Genomic DNA, 17799 nt, shown 5'->3' on the forward strand with positions numbered 1-17799 from the left:
AAAGGTCACACCACGAATTAAGCTCTTAATCTCAACTAAACATATTACAGATCTGCTCATCAACAAAAATCTAATTATTATGTGTGAGGCCAATCTTAATTGCTTGTCCTTGACATGAATAATGCACCACATAAGCCTATTACCCAGTGTAAGCCTATTATTGTTATTATCGCACTCACTGTCAAAAGTATAAAAGTAAAACAGTCAAACGGGGGGCGCCGGGGGGGAGAAATAATGTTACGCAATTAGCAGCAAAATGCCAGACAAACAAGCTCATTAATTCTTAGAGCAAGTGAGCGCCGCCAGTGACTGTTAGATGTACATTTGGGGGCTGGGCAGGGGGTGAATCCTCTTCACGAACGCAGGGATCCAATTCTCATCCACTCCCGGCATGGTTCTACAACACATTCACTCTGCCGAAGCCCGGAGCTGCTTGGGGCTTGGGGCTGGTCTCTCACTGGCCAGCCCACGCTGTGAGCGGCTTTATTGGAGCAGAGTGGAGAGGGATGTTGTGGCGTTCCTGGCTGGGGGTGATTCGGATGCAAACCGCCCCAGCCACTAACAGGGCATGAGGGTGCTTTCTAACATTATCATTACAGGAGGCGCGAGGGAGGAACACAGACTACCAGAGTGTAAGAAGAAGCCATTTCGCTTTCTGATGTCAGGGCAGCAGAAGGGGTTTCCCTGGTTGCATTTGTCACCTGCCTTAAAACATTCCCCCTTATGAGCCCTGTCAAGGGGGGATGTTTGTACAGTACTCACCCCTAGAACACCCCCTCATGGCTGGGCACGGCATAGCAGGCTCTCCTTGTCTAGCACCCCAGCCAACAGTCACTGCAGTCCCGTAGTGGTCTGCCTCTTCTTGCATTTCAGCCCTCCGGAGAGGTCATGCTTTATCCCCCCGCCAGCATGACAACGGTCAGCAAGCGAGTCCATTCCCTCTATCCAGGCTCACACCCTCTGTTCTGGGACCAATGGGCCATGCACTTTTTCCTCAGGTCTCCCAGTTGTCCCCTTCTCGGGTGCTCCTTGCCACCTACCAGCAGCTGGCAGGGAACCCAGGCCCACCTGCTACACAGGTTTCCACTCCAGAGACCCTAGGACAGGTTGTCAACGTTCAGGCCACCAGAATCCTTCCTACCAAGCCTTTTCCTCTGAGCTGTCTCCTCGCCCCACCAGAGACTTCCTGCACAGCTTCACTCCTTGCTATCAGGAGAGTAATTGCACAATTCCCCCCTGGAGCTTCTTCTGCTCCAAACGACCTCTATTTATAGCATCCCCAGCCCCTCCCCAGCTGGGCTGCATCATTAATTAGGCTTGGCTCACCCTCCAGATGCAGCCAGGTGGGTTAATTGGCCTCTCTGGCCTACATTATCCTTTCAGCCCCTGTGTGAAAGTAAAGTGTTGCTCAGCAGGAAAGGGCTGTGGAACAGCTGGTGGGACCAGGATCTTAGGTGCACGGTCCATGCGGCATGGTGCTTTTCTCCATCCCAGAGAGAGGTACCACAGCCATTGCATAAACCAGCCTCTTTGTCCGAAACTTCGGACAAAGGCAGGCGTTAACTAGACCCACTGATCTCCAGGAAGTGATGCCAAACTTCCACCAGCTGACGATCTGGCCAGTTGCACTGGATTGGACCCATGACCTTGATGGCATAAATGTGCCGTCCCCAGTGTCTGGTGGTCAGGAGAAGGCGTGGACTGGCCTGGGTTTGGTTACTTCCCCGAGATAACCTGTTCTCTAACTACCTAACTTCTACAGTGTCCCATCCTCACAGTGATTGCATTAGTCCCTTGGCTGGGGGTAGGGGCCTCCCATCAACCCGCCCCCGTGCATTGCCTAGGGGCTCGTACACTCACTCACTCTGACTGACAGCATGGGAGAGAAAGAGAGAGAGAGAGAGAGAACTGGATAATTGCCCCATCCCTTCCCCATGCTGACGCTGCAGTCGCCCTGGTGCGCATCGTGTGTCGCTATCAATTTGAGCCTCCCGCTGACTTTGGGGAAATGAGCAAAGCCCCAAAGTGGGTAGCTCGTATCTGAGCCAGCCGGCTCCGAATCCCCCTTGTAAGGATATTCTGTAGAGCACCGATAATGAGCAGGTGTTTCAGGATGCCGCAACTCCCTTTGACACGGGAGCTGTCAACAGCAGAAGGGCAGAATGAGACTGGCTAACCCTGGGGGGAAGCGGGGATAACATGGAACAAAGCCACGGTCCCACCCCCGCCCCTCCTCCTCACACCACTGGCAGGCTGCTGCAGTGCAAAGGCGGCTTTTCATCTGCATGACAGCAGACAAACAGCCCGGGTGCCTGAGTCGGTCACTGCTGGAGAATGCCCACGCCAAGGGATTGTACACAGCCGCTAACAAGCACATGGGCCCCAGCTCAGCCAGCCTGGCCACTAGAGTGCATATGTTAAAGGCGTGGAGAAAACACTGCTAACTTTCCATCCTCCTGAAAGCAAGGGACTGGTGATGCTTGCTAGCTCAGCACCTGGGCACCCATAGCTCTGCCCAGGCACCCCCGCCCGGCCCAGCAGCCCTCTGTTAATCCAGTCCTGGGCACTGGTGCCTCTGCCAGGGCCGCTCAGTGTTGAGCTCTTTTGCCAATCCAGACGTATGGCCCCTGCACAATCCTACATGCACCGCCTTGGCGAGTCAAGTCACGGGACCCTCTTCACGGCAGCACCCCAGCGTCCCTCACCTCGCACACCTCTGCTGCTGCCCTTCAGTCCTGACTACACAAGCCCTGGTAGCACAGATCTGGGCCCTGTCCCACCGCTCTGTCAGTGCCCCTCAATCCGGACCCACAGCTCCCACGGCTAGTCCAGCCTTGGGCGCAGCACCTGCAGCCAGGCCAGTGCTAACACCAGTCTGTCTCCTAGCGTGGGGGCTTGGTAGGCTAAACAGCTGGGCGAGAAAGGAGATCCTGGCAGCGTGGGGCAGCTATTGATTGCATGAGCGCCGGGCAAGTGAGTTACATGCCTCCCTTCGACACTGTCGGAGGTTGGGTTTCGGGTGTATCCCACAAAGACCCGAGTGGTCCCCTGGGCTCACCCAGTTCCTAGTGCTGCCAGAGCTGCCCCCAACTCACATACAGCATCTGCTCTGCCAGCCCCTCTCGGCAGCATTCCCCTTCCCCCTGCCACCTCCCTCTCAGCAGGACGGGGAGGAAAGAGCTGGTGCGGGCATGCAGGCGAGGGCTGATGCACACAGCTCTGCCAGATGAGAAGCAGCCACTCGGGCTGATGCAGCAGTGGTCCAGGTAGGGGTGGTCCAATAGCTATTCGCGTCTGCTCTGCACACCAAGATAAAGGGGAATCGATCACCATGACAGAGGGTAATTAGCCATCCCACAGCTGCTGTGCAACCCAGGCAGGCCTGGCTCTGCAAGTCAAAGTCATCTTGTTAGCATCTCCCTGCTCCCAGGGAAAGCCAGCCCAAGGAAGCAGAGCCCTGAGCACAGGGGCTGCCTGGACAGTGCCAAGCCAGCCCGCTCCTCCTCCTCACCTGAGAGTTGGCCCTCTCCTGCCAGGTCGAGCCCCGGGGGCTATCGCTGGAGGGGGATCTGTGCAGTCAGTGTGCCCCGTGGTGGCCTCCTGCCCCACCTTAAAACAGCCTTGCCCTGTCCATACACAATCCCAAATGCTCCAAGGGGCTCGGGACCCTCCCCTTCAGCCCCATTGCTGGGAGGTTCCCCATCACCCACTGGTGGAGAAGAGCCAGAGCGCCCCAGGCTCCAGATCTGTCCCTAGCACCGGGGACAAGCTTCCCTACAGCCTCCCTCCTAGTCCTGACAGGGCTGAGGTGTGTGGGGGGGAAGATCAGGGCAATCCAGGCTCCGTGGGCCTTTCTCTGCCGAGGTGGCCAATGAGGGGCCCATGTAACCTGGGACACATTCACTGGTGCATTTATTTTCTGGGCTGAACTTAGTGTCTCCCAGATCTTCCCACCTCCACCACTGGCATTAAAAAAAAAAAAAAAAAATCTCTGCATCCCATTCCCTCTGCTCCCAGCCCCTCGCCGGCGGGACAGCATCAACAAGGAGCATCCGTGCCCGTAGCAGAGCATGCTGTTGCCCGGAGGGACCCCTTCAATGGTTCCTCTCACTGCCCAGTCACGGGGTGGCTTGTTCCAGGTCCTGTCTTTTGCAGCCTACAAAAGGCACGTCCGCAGTAGAGGGTTCTGTGCACACCACCTGGCCTGTCTCTCTGTCCATCCATCATCCGTCTGCCCTCCCCTAATCTCAGCTTCTTCTGCAGGAACGTAGGCAACAGAAGACCCCCTGGCCCAAATAGGCACCACGGCTGGCCATGTTGGCAGAAAGACCAGAGCCAACTTGCCTCTCTGAGCACTCCCCTCGGCACGGGGTTGAGGTGCATCATCAAGGGGGTGGGTGGGACCTTTGTCATCCTCAGTCCATGCCAGGCCTGGGCAATTGGTTTGTTACTGCAGAGTTACGTGGGAGCACTGGGCTTGCGGGTGGGGTATGGCAGGGCAGCTGGTGATTCCTTCTCTTCTAAAGGCACAACCCCGGCTGCGCGAGTCGTTGAAGGGGAATTCCCATCAGAGTCTCAGGGACTTTGCAAAGAGACAGGACGCAGTGAAGGCAGGGACCTTTTGGGGCCAATCAACCCTGACTGAGCCCTTGAGCAGCAAAGTTACTTGAAGAGCGTTTGACTGAACGGAGGTCTCAGCTTTGAAATTCACGCTTCATGCTGGCAGTGGCAGCATCCAGGCTGGCACCTCTCCCCCATCATCTGAAACCAAACGCTGGCCTGGCCTGATCCCGGAACCGCACAACTGCTGCTTGGCTCCTACGCGTCATTTGCTAATTAAGTCCCCTAATGAGAAAATCGGGATTCAGGAGTTGGCTAAGCAACGCTCCTTCCTACACACGCGCTCCATGCGGACTTATCACTAGTCACAGGATGTTTACAATAATTTTTAATTTGTGCAATTATTAATCATTTTTCTATCTGCCTAATTTGCATAATAATTAGTCTGCTCAGCGTTTGCCATGACTGTGAATGACAGTGTTTTAAATTAAATTAAGATTTTAATTTTTTTTAAGCTAATCAAAGTCGCCTTGTGACGCCAAGACCGAGGCCGCTGCCCTTCTAGAAGCAATAATAAAAGGGATCCATTCCTGGGTGCTCTTTGCTTTATCCCAGAGGCTCCCAAGGCATTTTACAGCCTCACTGTAGCCAACAGTGCTGAAATGCAGCTACTCTGGAGTGGACGCTGGCAGCCAAGCAGTACACAAACCAAGGACCCTCTTACAAGACACCCTACAGGGATTCAATGGCCTTTTAGAGGCCTCCTGGGCATGACACAGACACAGAAAACTGCATGGAACGTGGCAGGATTAAGGGCCAAGCCCAGCTGGATGGGAACCTCTGGATGTGTTGAACAGGAGGGGCTAGACGCTTAGCCAGGGTCATTGGAATGCTCTGCGGCTCTGGATTCCCAGGGCTCTAATCTTTGCCACCAGTCCAGCCTGCGCACGTTCGCACGTACCCACACGCCATTGGGGCACAAGCCCTACTGGCTGGGCTGGGGAGAGCCAGTGGTGAGCCAGCGCCTGAAGTACCGTATGTTAGTATCTAGGCTTGTTTGTTGACCTGAGATAAAAGTATCCAAAAGTCAACCCCAAAATTCTCTCTCTTATACGAATGTGTGTGAACAAAGGACAAAGACGTGTGTTGCTTCTGTCTGGCCAGATGGGTTTGCTAGTATAATGGGAAGTGATAAGGGATAGAACTAAAGTGTTACAGGGAATGGTGGGAGTGTAATATGAGCATACAATGACAGGCTGCCTGGCTTCTTTCTCAAGCCAAGGTCAAGCAACCAGTCAGGAGGGGCAAGGGGAGATTGGCGGGGAGGCATAAGAAACACTAAAAGCTAAAGAAAAGCCTGACCTTGGCCAGACACGACCTCATTCCTTACCCTTCCCTTAGGATACAAAAGAGGAGTGGGACGAAGACCCCTGACTCACAACCCTCCAAAATGGAATAGAACCATAAGTTATAAGGGGCGTGACTAGGGGCAGGCACTGGAGGTATATTTGCGCCTGCTAAGGAGGAGGAGGTGGGAATGGGGAATGGGGACACAGGCAAGGCTCTGCAGCATCAGGGCTGGGAAGGGAACACTGGGAAACAGACTCTGCCAGTGTGTAGAGCTCTGGACATGGTTGCTTGGAACTAACCCCAATAAACATCGCCTTGCCTGCACTTCAGACTTTCTGTCTGCGTGACAAGAACCAGGTGAAGGGAAAGTCCTCTAACACCGTACAGCCCCCAGCTCCTTGTTCTGCTTTAGGGATTTGACCCAATGCCCACTGCAGTCAATGGGAAGAACCCCATTGCCATGTGATGCACTCACACCACCACAGACCTCCTCCTCCGTTGCAAACCCCTCCCAAGGGAATAGCTTACCATCCCCATCAGGGAGTAGCTTACCATCCCCATCGCCCGGACAGCTCACCCACCTCCTGCGCCTCCGGACACAGGCAGCTCCCCCTGAAATACGAGCGTGGTGATGGCGGACATCTGCTTGCCTGGCTGGCTGAGCAAAATGCGCACGTCCTGTCCAAGTGGGAATCCTAAACGTTACCAAGCCAGCCATTCATTAGCACAGCGTCTCTCTTTAAGGCTCATTAGAGCCAGGTTTTTCCACAGAGTGTCCCGGCAGTCCACCTGAGTCCATCCACTTACATTCCAGCGTGAGCATGTCTCTGGCCTGCATCCGGATATCCTCCGGCAACTGCCATTCAAGGTGGTCATCCCGTAAACATTTACCAGGCAACCACTTTGCAACAGCTGGTGTCGTTCATCCTACGGCTAGACGGAGCTAGGAATGCACACCGTGAAGCGTGGATATACACAGCCCCTGGGAACAATGGATGCTAGGGTGACCAGATGTCCCGATTTTATAGGGACAGTCCTGATATTTGGGGCTGTCTCTTATATAGGCATCTATTACCCCACCACCACCCATCCCAATATTTCACACTTTCTATCTGGTCACCGTAATGGATGCAGACACAGTGAAGCACACAACAGGGACACACACAGGCTATGCATGCCTAAAACTACTATAGCACACAGGCACTATGCACTCAGCAACACAGCTGTTTGAAGCAGGGACCCATTAGTGATCGGTTTCTGCACAATCTGATCCGACTTCCATTCTGCTCTGTAGCCCAGCCCCTCTCTCTCAGATCAGGGGCTTCGGACAGCAAAATCTAGATCCAAAGCATGTGGGTAATGTAAAAACAGAACTCTGCATCTGCAAATAAAGAAACAGCAGGCTGCCCTGATTTGCATAGACCAACCCATAATGCTTTGTGGCTTTTTTTGGGGTGGGGGGGACATCACACACCTGAGGTGGAAATGTGGGGAGCAGGATTCACAAAGAATACAGCGGGTATGCATGATGATAACACAACTGCCTCAATTCTGGATCCAAATGTCCCTGAAATCCAGAGGTGACTGGATCTAGGGGCTGGTTTGGGACCCAGCCCTGCCCTGATTCCAGCCTGACATGTAAGATCTGGACACTTTCCTAAGGACACCACATTTAAGGTACCACAGGGCCAGCTGCTGCAAGCTCCAGTGAGGAAGATGGCAGGGTGTGTGTGTGAAATCTTCCCTCAAATGATCCCCAGGCCCCCGGCTGCATTAGCACTAATTAAGCACAAACGTTAGCAGATCTGTTCGGTGCCACCTGATTAATGACACTGTCAGGCGGGAGTTTTTCACTCTCTGAAGGTAAATGACCTGTGATGTCAGCTACCTGGTAATATGTTAGGGGAGTGAAAGTCTCCTGGGAGGGCCGTGAACCTCCACCACTCCTGCCTGGCAGCTCTCGGGCAACAGCTTCGTGCTCATGCAGGAAGAGGGTCACAAGGAGAAGCCAGAGCGCTGGAAGCCCGTTGCTGCCCCTCCCAGCACAGAAGGTGTATGGATACTTACAGCGGTCAGGCACGACTGGTCTGAGGGCTGGTGGGAAGCCTTGAGTCAGGACTCCTGAGTTCTAGCCCTGGCTTCACCACTGATTTTCTAGGTGACAAGTCACTTCCCTTCTCTGTGCTAGAACCCTGTGACCTGACCTGAACCCAGCCACAAGTGTTGAGTTGGGCGAGAAAACAACCAGACCCTCTTAGGGTAGCTTTCCTCCTCCTGACCATGGGAGGATAATGGGAAGTGATAAGGGATAGAACTAAAGTGTTACAGGGAATGGTGGGAGTGTAATATGAGCATACAATGACAGGCTGCCTGGCTCCTTTCTCAAGCCAAGGTCAAGCAACCAGTCAGGAGGGGCAAGGGGAGATTGGCAGGGAGCATAAGAAACACTAAAAGCTAAAGCTAAACACTAAAAGCCGGAACGGCAGCACCTCTCGCTCTGGAGGGAGCGGGGCACACAGCCGCACCGATCCCAGGAGCAACTCACGACCCCCTCAGGCTCAGGTGGGCTTAGGTCCAGGTCAGGCCCAAGCAGACCACTACTCTGTGCCTCAGTTTCCCCATCTCTAAATTGGAGATAATGCCCAGGAGGTGAAAGCCTATAAAGCCCCCTCAGTCCTTCGCAGGACGGCCAAACGCTGGACACCAGGGCCCTGGAAGTCGTATTTTTAAATAACGTCATGCCAGGTGTTTGGGGAAAGGCCCATGGTGCCGTGGGACCTGGCCGCCCTGCACGGGGGAGCTGTGACCTCCACCCCCAAGTAGCGGCTCTGGGGCTGGTGAGACGCTCCACGCCAGTGGGGCCAAGGGGCCAGGGCTGCAATGACAGACTCTCAGTCACCCCCCATTCCCAGCCCCTTGCAGGCCCAGGGCACGGATAGCTGGTGTCACAGTGCCCTCTGGTGGCTGCCCGCAGCACTTCGCCTATTGAGGCTATATAGCTCTGCACCACTAGCTAATTAGCGGGGAGCCCGCTCAGGCGACCCGCCTCCAGCATGGGGAGTCAAGGTCATCTGTGAGGGAAACCGCCCAGTGCAATAACTGGGGCATGGGCTACTTGGCAAGAGCCACGTGGGGCTCACGGAGACTGAGCATTGATATGGGTCCCAGAGGGAACCGGGCTTCAAGGAGCCCCATCCCGGCTCAGAGGGAGCAGAGGCCTCAGGTGCTCGCTCTCACACACACACACACACACACACACACACCCCTACCTCCCTGCAGCAGCCGGTTTCACTTTCTCTGGGGGAAAGGAACCCAGTGGGGGGGGGGGCGGAGAGCAGGGTTCCTCACCCCCCAAAAGCAGCCAGGAGAGCGCTTGGCCCAGAGGAGCAATGCATGCTCCACTTGTCCTGCAGCCCCCCCAAGCACAGCGCACTGGGCTCGGAGGATGCATCTGAAGTGTTTGAATGGGGATCCCCATCCCGACGGAGGCTTTCGGAACAGGCAGGGCCCCTTGCTGTCAGCACTTCCCCCCACGATGGGATAATGCCCCCTCCTGAGCTCCTGTCTGGGGTAGGAGTTGCATGGGGCCTCCTGTGCCTTGCTTCACCCTGGGGTCAACCCCCCCCCCCCCCCACCATAACAGCCTGAGAAAGGTGATGGGACAGGCCTATGCACATGTTGGAAACCCCTCAGGCAGCAACTGTCCACTTCTCAGTGCAATATCCCTCCCTCCCCTCCCCAGCTCAGCCTGGCCTGCGGGCGGAGCGATCCCCCTCCGGGCCCCTGATCTGCCATGAGATATAGTCACTGAGCCCTGCAGCAGCCCCAGCCTTTAGTTTCAGCACCTGAATTAACAACTAGTGAGGCCAATTCTTCAGTGCCGGGGAGAGAGCGCCACGAGGGAACTAGTCCTTGGTCACAAAGCCAGCTGGAGTCCAGAGAGATTTCAGGGGCTTCCCTGGTTTTTCTGGCTGCATCATTTAATACTTGAGTCATCACTTGAAATGTGTCCTGTCCCTCTCGCATCACATGCTGGTTGGCTGTAGGGCTGCTGACGGGCCATGCACACCGCACAGCAGCTTGCGAGGGCTGGGCTGCGTGTGTGTGTGGGGGGGTTATTATTGTGGGGCTGTTATTGTTATACAGCAACCCCCGTTGGTTAGTGTAGGATCCTGCCTGGCTACTGGGCAGCCAGGACTGGTTTCAGAAATGCTTAGAAAGCCAAACAAGTCAGACAGAAGCTGGGAAGTGAGACTGACATTCTCCCTCAGCCCTGAGAGGGCCTGAAATTAAAGCAGAGATGTGTCTCTTTGTGCAGCTGGAATTGGGTATTTCCTGCAGCAGGGAGTGGGTGGGGGGGGGACGACTGACCCCATTACACTTTGTGCAGGATCAAGTCACAACAGCAAGTAAGTTATATAGACACAGGCTCACCAAACATCATTACAGGAGCAGGGTGGGCAGCCCTGGGCAGGTCAGCAGGACTGAACTGCTCCTTCACCTTCACGGGACTCGTAAGAGAACAGCTCCCAAGGCAACTTGGGGTTTTTTAATGCATTTTGCTGGGAGTTTGGTAAACTCCCGAGGGACTGGGCTCAAAAGGGTGGGAAGAAGGAGAGAGACGACCTATGTTCAACTTGGCCAAGTCTCCAGGGCTGGAAAGGAATGGTTTTCTGTTCTGTTTGTTCTAGGATCCAGTCCAGTTAAGTAGAACAGCAAATATTGTAAGACTCATGATAAAAATCTGAGAGTTGGCAACACTGTAAATTTATTAGTAAAAGTCCCAAGCCTGGGAGTCAGGTTATTAGCCAAGGATCTCACTTTAAGAAAGAAAGAAAGCTAAATTCCTATTGCTCATGGGATAACCTTTGTTACCTGCAATCCAATCTCATGGGTTTTTGGACCCTGACTCATGATTTGTGAACCCTTTGGGCTGGTGATGCTGCTAATACCTGTATTTTAAAAGGGCTTTTTAGGTTCAAAAAGGTACATGTCTCTTTAATAGTAACAGTCTGTTCGGGTTTATACCATGCCCCTCACCAGGGTATTGGAGAGCCTCCCACAGCACCAGAGCTCTCTCTACAAGCAGAACTGGCTTGTTGAGATGGCTCTCACACACACACAGGCAGTGGCCAGTTAATTGTCTCCAATTACTGCGCAGTTACCCCCTTATTAACCAGCGAGAAGCAGATTCTTCTGCATTGTTCCATTAACATCTGCCAGGACCATTCAACTTGTTAATGAAACAGTGCTTCGAACAATTAAATGACTGATGACACTCAATTAACATGCTGATTGGCCTCTCAGCTAATTGGCGCTGGCTTGGCCTGCTCCTTGTTGGTGGCGACTTCAGCCTTGAACGGTTCCTCAGCAGCTCCGGCCCCAGCGTAGCGGTTGGCCGGATCAGGCAGCTTCCTGCTGCCATGCCAAAGAGCTGGCTCTAGAGATGCCAGGCACTGTGCAGACTGCCTTGAACAGTACTGGCCGGGGCGATCCAGAGTCCCCCAAGCCTGTGGGACGTTCTAACTAGCATTAGAGAGGCCGTGTGGAAGGTCCTGGATTGGGAGTCAGCAGCCCTGGGTCTAAACCCAGCTCTGCTGGGCAAGTCACTTCTCTTTGGGCCTGTTTTCCCCTCCCACCCTTTCACTATGCAGACAGTCCCTTCCGCAGAGCTCACCAGGTGTGCACAGCACCCAGGACCTCGGGGCCCCAGCCTGCGAGTGACTGTCCCCTGCCAGAGGGTTGTGTACTTTCCCTTGGTTGTTAGCAGCCCTGCGGACAGCCCCTGCTGCTCCTAATCCTCTGTCAGTTACAAACCTAGCCTGGGAAACGCAGCACCCTCCCCTCCTCTAAGCTCCTGGTAACCTGGCATTCGTGGGGTTGCTAGAGCGCCATTCACATTCAAATCACCCCTGGGTGAAAGGCAGGAGACCAGGAACCATAGCAACCTGCAACACACACTAAACCCCTGAGCTCAGCCCAAACGGAGACTCCTTGGAGCCCAGAAGTAGCTGCTCGGAGCGCTCCTGGGTCCATACTGCCAGCCCCGTAGCCCGTCGTCTCCAGAACCAGACACTGCCTCTCACGGGGCGGAGAGATTCCCTCCGCCCGCCTGACCCACAAAGCCTGGGAGATGGAATCCCTGCAGTTTGCTTGTCTCTGTGAACTGTGCGACTGCGGGTAAGTGAGCGCTCGAACAGGCACAGACAGACACACACCCTTATTTATTTTTGCTTAAGGCTTCTAGAGCAAGACTGGATTCATTTCGCCTTTCTCCCCTCCACACACACCAGACCTGATCTTAAGCAAAAGCTGCTGGCACTGAGCTGGGCAGGCGGGCTAGAAGTCATGGGCAACGGAGAATGACACCCGCCTGCTCTATTTCTCTCGCTCTAGGTCTCTTTCTCTCTGCGTTCGCATGGAGCCGTTTTAGAAAGAGCTATCATCACTTGTACTGCTGTGGTACCTAGAGGCATGAGAAAGTCTCTGCCCCACAGACCCTCCACGTGCGTGTGCATGGATATATTCTGGAGTGTTTACCCACGTCCCTGGGGACTTACAGGTTTTAACCACCTCTTTACAGAGCATGACAGGGACCTGCAGCCATGCCCTGAGCCATGTTGCTAGCGGGAGTTGGGTAATAGCAGGCAGGGGGGGTCATTTCACAGTATTTGGTAGCTTCCAGCTCCTACCTCCTGTGGTGGAGGTATCTCTTCCTCCTACCAATTGCATCCGTCTCCCCAGAAGCTCTGAGAGACGCCAGGTAGAGGGGAGCAATTCTCAGGGGCCCTGAAAGCTGCAGAGCCGCCATCATCCGACTGCCCAGCACACAGCTCCCAGCGAGCAGACCCGGCTGCCTTGGCGGTCCCCTCCCCTGGCTCTGACGGCTCCCCTGCGGCACGCGGGCTGGATGTGGAGAATGTTCCCAGAGGGGAGGGGAGCCCGGTTTCGGTTTCTCTCTCTCAGCTGCTTCTCTGTCACGCTCAGTCGACACAAGCGCCACAAGAACTGCAAGAAGCGGAGCAGGCCAGCGCCTCAGGACTGCAGGAGGCCCCAGCTGTCCCATTACAAGGCAACTTACACCCAGCCGCCAAGTAAGCGAGGGGAACCAAAGCAGCCTCCCTTGGGAGTGTTTTACACATGCCCCGTGCGCCTCCCGGTCACCGCCTCACTCTTCCTCCCCTCCAGACGTGCATCCTCGAAGCAGCAAGAGGCCGCTCCGCACCCCTCCACACCCCAACCCCCCGGCCATGGCCTTCAACACCACGCAGCGGGCAGAGTTCATTCCCTGGGAGCCGGGCCAGAGGACCAAGCCGCATGTCCGGGTAACGCCAGCACCGCAGCCGATCCAGGCTAGGCTCCTGCCATCCCCCTCTCTCGAGGGAGAAAGGAGAACCCCTCTCTCCCCACCCGCCCCCGTGGAGAAGGCCAGGGCTCTACCCCACTCACACACCTGCCATGGCAAGGCCTGCAGGCCGCGGGGGCTCTGTGAATTAACCCACCCGTCACCCCTCATGTGGGGAGGTGCCCTCTGCGGCTGGGCACTCTGGAACCCAGTCAGCACCAACGGGGGCTGCGCTGCCTGCTCTCCACTGGCCAGGGTTAGCGCCATGGGTTGCTCCCTGGGAGCGGCGTGGGCCCAGCCGCCCCACGGGGAGGAGACAGGCTGACCTCTCTAGCCCAGGGCACGGGGCGGTCATGTTTTGCAGGAGGCGTATCAGTGCCCACAGGAGCCCTTTCAAAGCCAGAGTCTGTACCGCCTCCACTTCCCACCCAGGGAGCCGGTCGTGACCACCCTCCGGCGGCCCCCGACTCCCAGGCAGCCCTACAGCTCCGGCTTCCCCCACACCACCACCACCAAGGAGAGCTACAAAGGATGGCGAGCGGAACGCCCAGCCTGCTATGGAGAACCGCCAGCCCTGGCAGGTACAGCTGGGACCCGCCCCCAGGCTGAGATCGGCCAAAGGGGCTTCATTAACTTGGGATGCCCCCATTCCATGTGCCCCATCCTTGAGTCCTGGATCCTGATAGTGCCCTGAGGGCTCACCGGCACTACGGGAGCCAGGAGGGGCTCGCCAATGCCAGACACCGGGCCCACAGTGCCTGAAGCGGGGCTGGGTTATGCTGGGCTCTGTGCCCGGGAACATGCCCGAAGCCCGGGCTTCAGCCTGACATGCTGGGAACACTGAGCAGCACCAGCCCCGTTCTCTCCACCCTAGGCGCTCTCCTGTCCCCTGACCGGGCAGCCGAGATGGAAAGCACCACGCAGCGAGAGTTCACTGAGAAACGCATCCCCAAACCGGAGCTGGTCAAAGGCCTCCAGGCTCAGCTCACCATTGAAGGTAACAGAGAGGATGAAAGCTTCCAGCCCCACATCCACATGGGCCCGGAAGCAGGGCTGCCCCCGCATTGGCTCGGCAGCACGCAGCCGCCCACGCTGGGTTCCATTCGCTATTGGCGTCTTAGCAATCCCCTCTCCAACACGCGCGAGCGTTTCAAGCACCGCCCTGCTGGTCTTATTGCTTCAGTCCGCTCACCCTCCCTCTGCAGCCCTCTAACCCAGTCGTTCTCAAACTTTTGTACTGGTGACCCCTTTCAAATAGCGACCCCCCCCTTAAAAAGTGTTTTTAATTTATAACACCATTATAAATGCTGGAGGCAAAGCAGGGTTTGGGGTGGAGACTGACAGCTTGTAACCCGCCATGTAATAACCTCACAACCCCCTGAGGGGTCCTGACCCCCAGTTTGAGAACCCCTGCTCTAACCACCTTTGCGGGGCACAGGCCTGTCCCCCCCATCAGTGCATAACAACATCCTCCTGGTCGGGGTTAGAACCCCCTCCCCAGGCCCGCTAGCGCCTCCTGGGCCCACCGCTGGTTAGCGCTCGTGCCTACCTTCTTCCTGAAGGGCTGCAGGCAGCTTCACCCCAGCTACCGCCTTTCTCCGGGCCCTTCTCGCAGCTGCCTTGCCAAGCCTGTCCCAGCTCCTCTCTCCTGGGTTCCTCCCGACTGCGTTCTCTGCTCTCTGTACAGCCAGCTCCAGTCCCCCCCACAGCTGGGACCAGTCACTGGCCTCGCCTCCACATCACCTTCAGCTGCCAGGTCACAGCAAGGCTCAGCCCCGCTCTCCTTAAAGGGCCAGCCCGTGACCGGGCCCTTTTCCTCTAGCGCAAGCGGCTCCCCAGGTGAGACAGTCTAGGGCAGTGATGCTCAGCCTGTGGCCCAATCAGCACCGAGCTGCAGCCCATGTGACATCCTCAGGGCCATACAGGTAGTATTGGATGCAGCCCACAGAGATAAATAGGTTGAGAACGGCTGGTCTAGGGCAGAGGTCTTCAAGCAGGGGGGTGCTGAGGTCTTGGGGTCTATCAGCTCCTCTAGAGATTTGCCTAGTTTTACAACAGGCTACGTAAACAGCACTAGTGGAGTCTGTATGAACTAAAATGTCAGACAGACAATGACTTGTTTATGCTGCTCTGTGTATATGCTGAAATGTAAGTACAATGTTTATATTCCAAGTGATTTATTTTATAATTAGTGGTAAAAACCAGAAAGTCAGCCCTTCTTCAGTACTAGTGGGCTGTGACACGTGTATTTTTGTGTCTGATTTTGTAAGCAAGTAGTTTTTAAGTGAGGTGAAACTTGGGGATAGGCAAGACAAATCAGACTCCGGAAAGGGGTACCGTAGCCTGGAAAGGTTGAGAGCCACTGGTGTAGGAGTATATCTACACTGCAAGTGCAGGGATGACGAGGGGCGGGAAGCTGGTACAAATTACTGAGACCCGGCGGCCCAGAAGGGGGCCCGGGGCCTGGCTTCCTCCCCTCCCCCCTGTCGCCTTACCAGGGCCTGGTGGTCTGGAAGGGGGCCCGGGGCCTGGCTTCCCCCCCCCCCTCGTTGGCCCTGTTTAGCAGGTCTGCCCTTGCTGGGAGGCCTGAAAATTTTTTTTCACCGGGGCCTGAACCCACTCTGAGTGGCCCTGTGCAATCAGCAGCAAGTCTACGGCCTGGGGCTCGTGTTAGGTGCTAAAAACAGCTGTGTGGAATTTGCAGCTCGACCTCTGCCGCTCACCCCATTCCCTGGGGTTCTGAGCCCAAGTCTGAACAGCTCCACGTTATTCTTAGCACTGTAGCACAGCCCTGAGGACCCAGGCTCTGAGACTCCCTGCCTCTTGCAGTGTAGACACACCCCAGGAGGCTGGTCACGGCTAGGCGTTATGATACGACGCCGGAAGCACAGGATGGGGCTGTGCCATACACAGGAAGCAGCACAAAGTTTCAGAGGCTTGCGAGCATGGCAGAGCTGAGCACACCGGTTGGGTGGGCTCGTTTCCATGTCCTCCCTCAGCTGCCAGCCATGGGGCTGTCTGAGCGCTGAGACGACATGGAAAGCCTGGGCTGAGCTCTCCCTGGGCTACTTTCCAAACCAGAACTGGGAAAAGCTTCCCCATGCTCTAGCCTGAGTTTACTGTCCAAGTTTGAGACCCGCTGTGAGATGTATCATTTATTAATCTGGCCTAAGGCAGGGGACGCTCTTGATTTCTGCAGCCCCTCTCAGTAGGGCTGGCAAACCAGCCAAACCCTGCTCCTATAGACGGGGTAGCCCCTCCAAAGACTAACCCCCACTCCCTCGGCATGGGGCAGTACATTGCTTTCTGTTCTGCTAGGTGATCATGACATGACGACAACCCACCAGAGCACCTACCAGTCTGTGCCCTTGGAGAAGCGGGTAGCCCAGTCACGCGGTAAAGGAATAGTGCCAGCAGGGAAACGAGCCCAGGTGGAATACATGACCAAGTACCAGAGTGATTTCGCAGCATGCAGCTTGTTACCTGCACGGATTCGGCCTGCTCAGCCTCCTCTGGACAACCTGGCAATCAACCAGGGCTTCAGGTGAGTGCAGCCATCAAGTAACCCCCCTGGGCAGGGCTTGGAATGGGCAAACTCCAGGCCGGACAAGGGGGTTGCCTCAGCATTGTAGCAAGGGGGCTGTGGATCCCTGGGACAGCAGAGCAGGTGAGCGGAGCCTTTAATAGAGAGTTAGCACAAGGGCCTTCCCCTCCTCACAGTCTGAGGAAGGCTGCATCCAACCCCAGCAACAAGTTTTGGGAAGAGGAAGGAAACATGATTTTGTTCCTATAAACAACATTGCCAAGGGCTTTGAGATCCTCAGGTGAACGGTGCCCAGCAGGCAGACATTCACTGATATTAACGCACACGCTTACCAAACGCAGTAGCTCAGTGTTGACCCCGTTTTACAGATGGGGAAACTAAGGCATGGAGCGATGAAGTGACTTGCCTGAGGATGCACAGAGAGTCCTCGGCAGGGCCACGAATAAAACGCAGGAGATGCTGCAGTGATGGCTGGTGGTGCAAAGCTCTAAAACACCTGATTCACCTCGCCGCTGAAGTGTATCCCTCTTCCACCCAGCACAGATTTTCAGACGGTGCAGAGGGAAAGCTACCATGGCTGGGACACCCGCAGATACCCTCGTGCCAGCCCCATCAAGCTGAAAGAGGAGCTGGCAGACTTGGGGAAAGAGAGGGATGGAAAAGTCAGTGGAGACACGGTGACCAAGGTAATGGGAAGGGAAGGAGAGGGGGGTTAAATGGAGATAAAGGGACTCTAAGCACAATTTAATTTCAGTGAATGAATGAAGATTCTCACTCACACAGTGGGAATAAATCTAGTGAGTAGAGCACAAGGCCTAGGAGTCAGGGTGCCTAGGTTAATTCCCAGCTCTGCCACTGCCTTGTTTTGTGACCTTGGGCAAGTTTCTTCCCCTCCTGGCTGTAAAATGGGAACAGTAACACTCCTTTGCCCCATAGGCTGGGAGGCTTTGAAAATCTCCTCCTTAATTAGCCCGTGTTTGTAAAAGGATAAAGGGGTGTG

At 55.5% G+C, this 17799-nt stretch overlaps 1 protein-coding gene across 1 annotated transcript in view; it reads left to right on the top strand.

Annotated features, from left to right (window-relative positions):
• Positions 1-17799, top strand: part of LOC112118195 (stabilizer of axonemal microtubules 2-like) — an 84636-nt gene that overhangs the window by 64414 nt on the left and 2423 nt on the right. The window contains exons 3-8 of the mRNA XM_029912903.1: positions 12737-13004; positions 13099-13235; positions 13620-13836; positions 14130-14252; positions 16574-16799; positions 17338-17485. Coding sequence (XP_029768763.1) covers positions 12737-13004; positions 13099-13235; positions 13620-13836; positions 14130-14252; positions 16574-16799; positions 17338-17485 — 1119 coding nt within the window. The remainder of the gene's footprint in view (positions 1-12736; positions 13005-13098; positions 13236-13619; positions 13837-14129; positions 14253-16573; positions 16800-17337; positions 17486-17799) is intronic.

This window comes from Terrapene carolina, unplaced genomic scaffold (genome assembly GCF_002925995.2).
Source record: "Terrapene carolina triunguis isolate 2854851 unplaced genomic scaffold, T_m_triunguis-2.0 Scaffold374, whole genome shotgun sequence".
NCBI lineage: Eukaryota > Metazoa > Chordata > Testudines > Emydidae > Terrapene > Terrapene triunguis.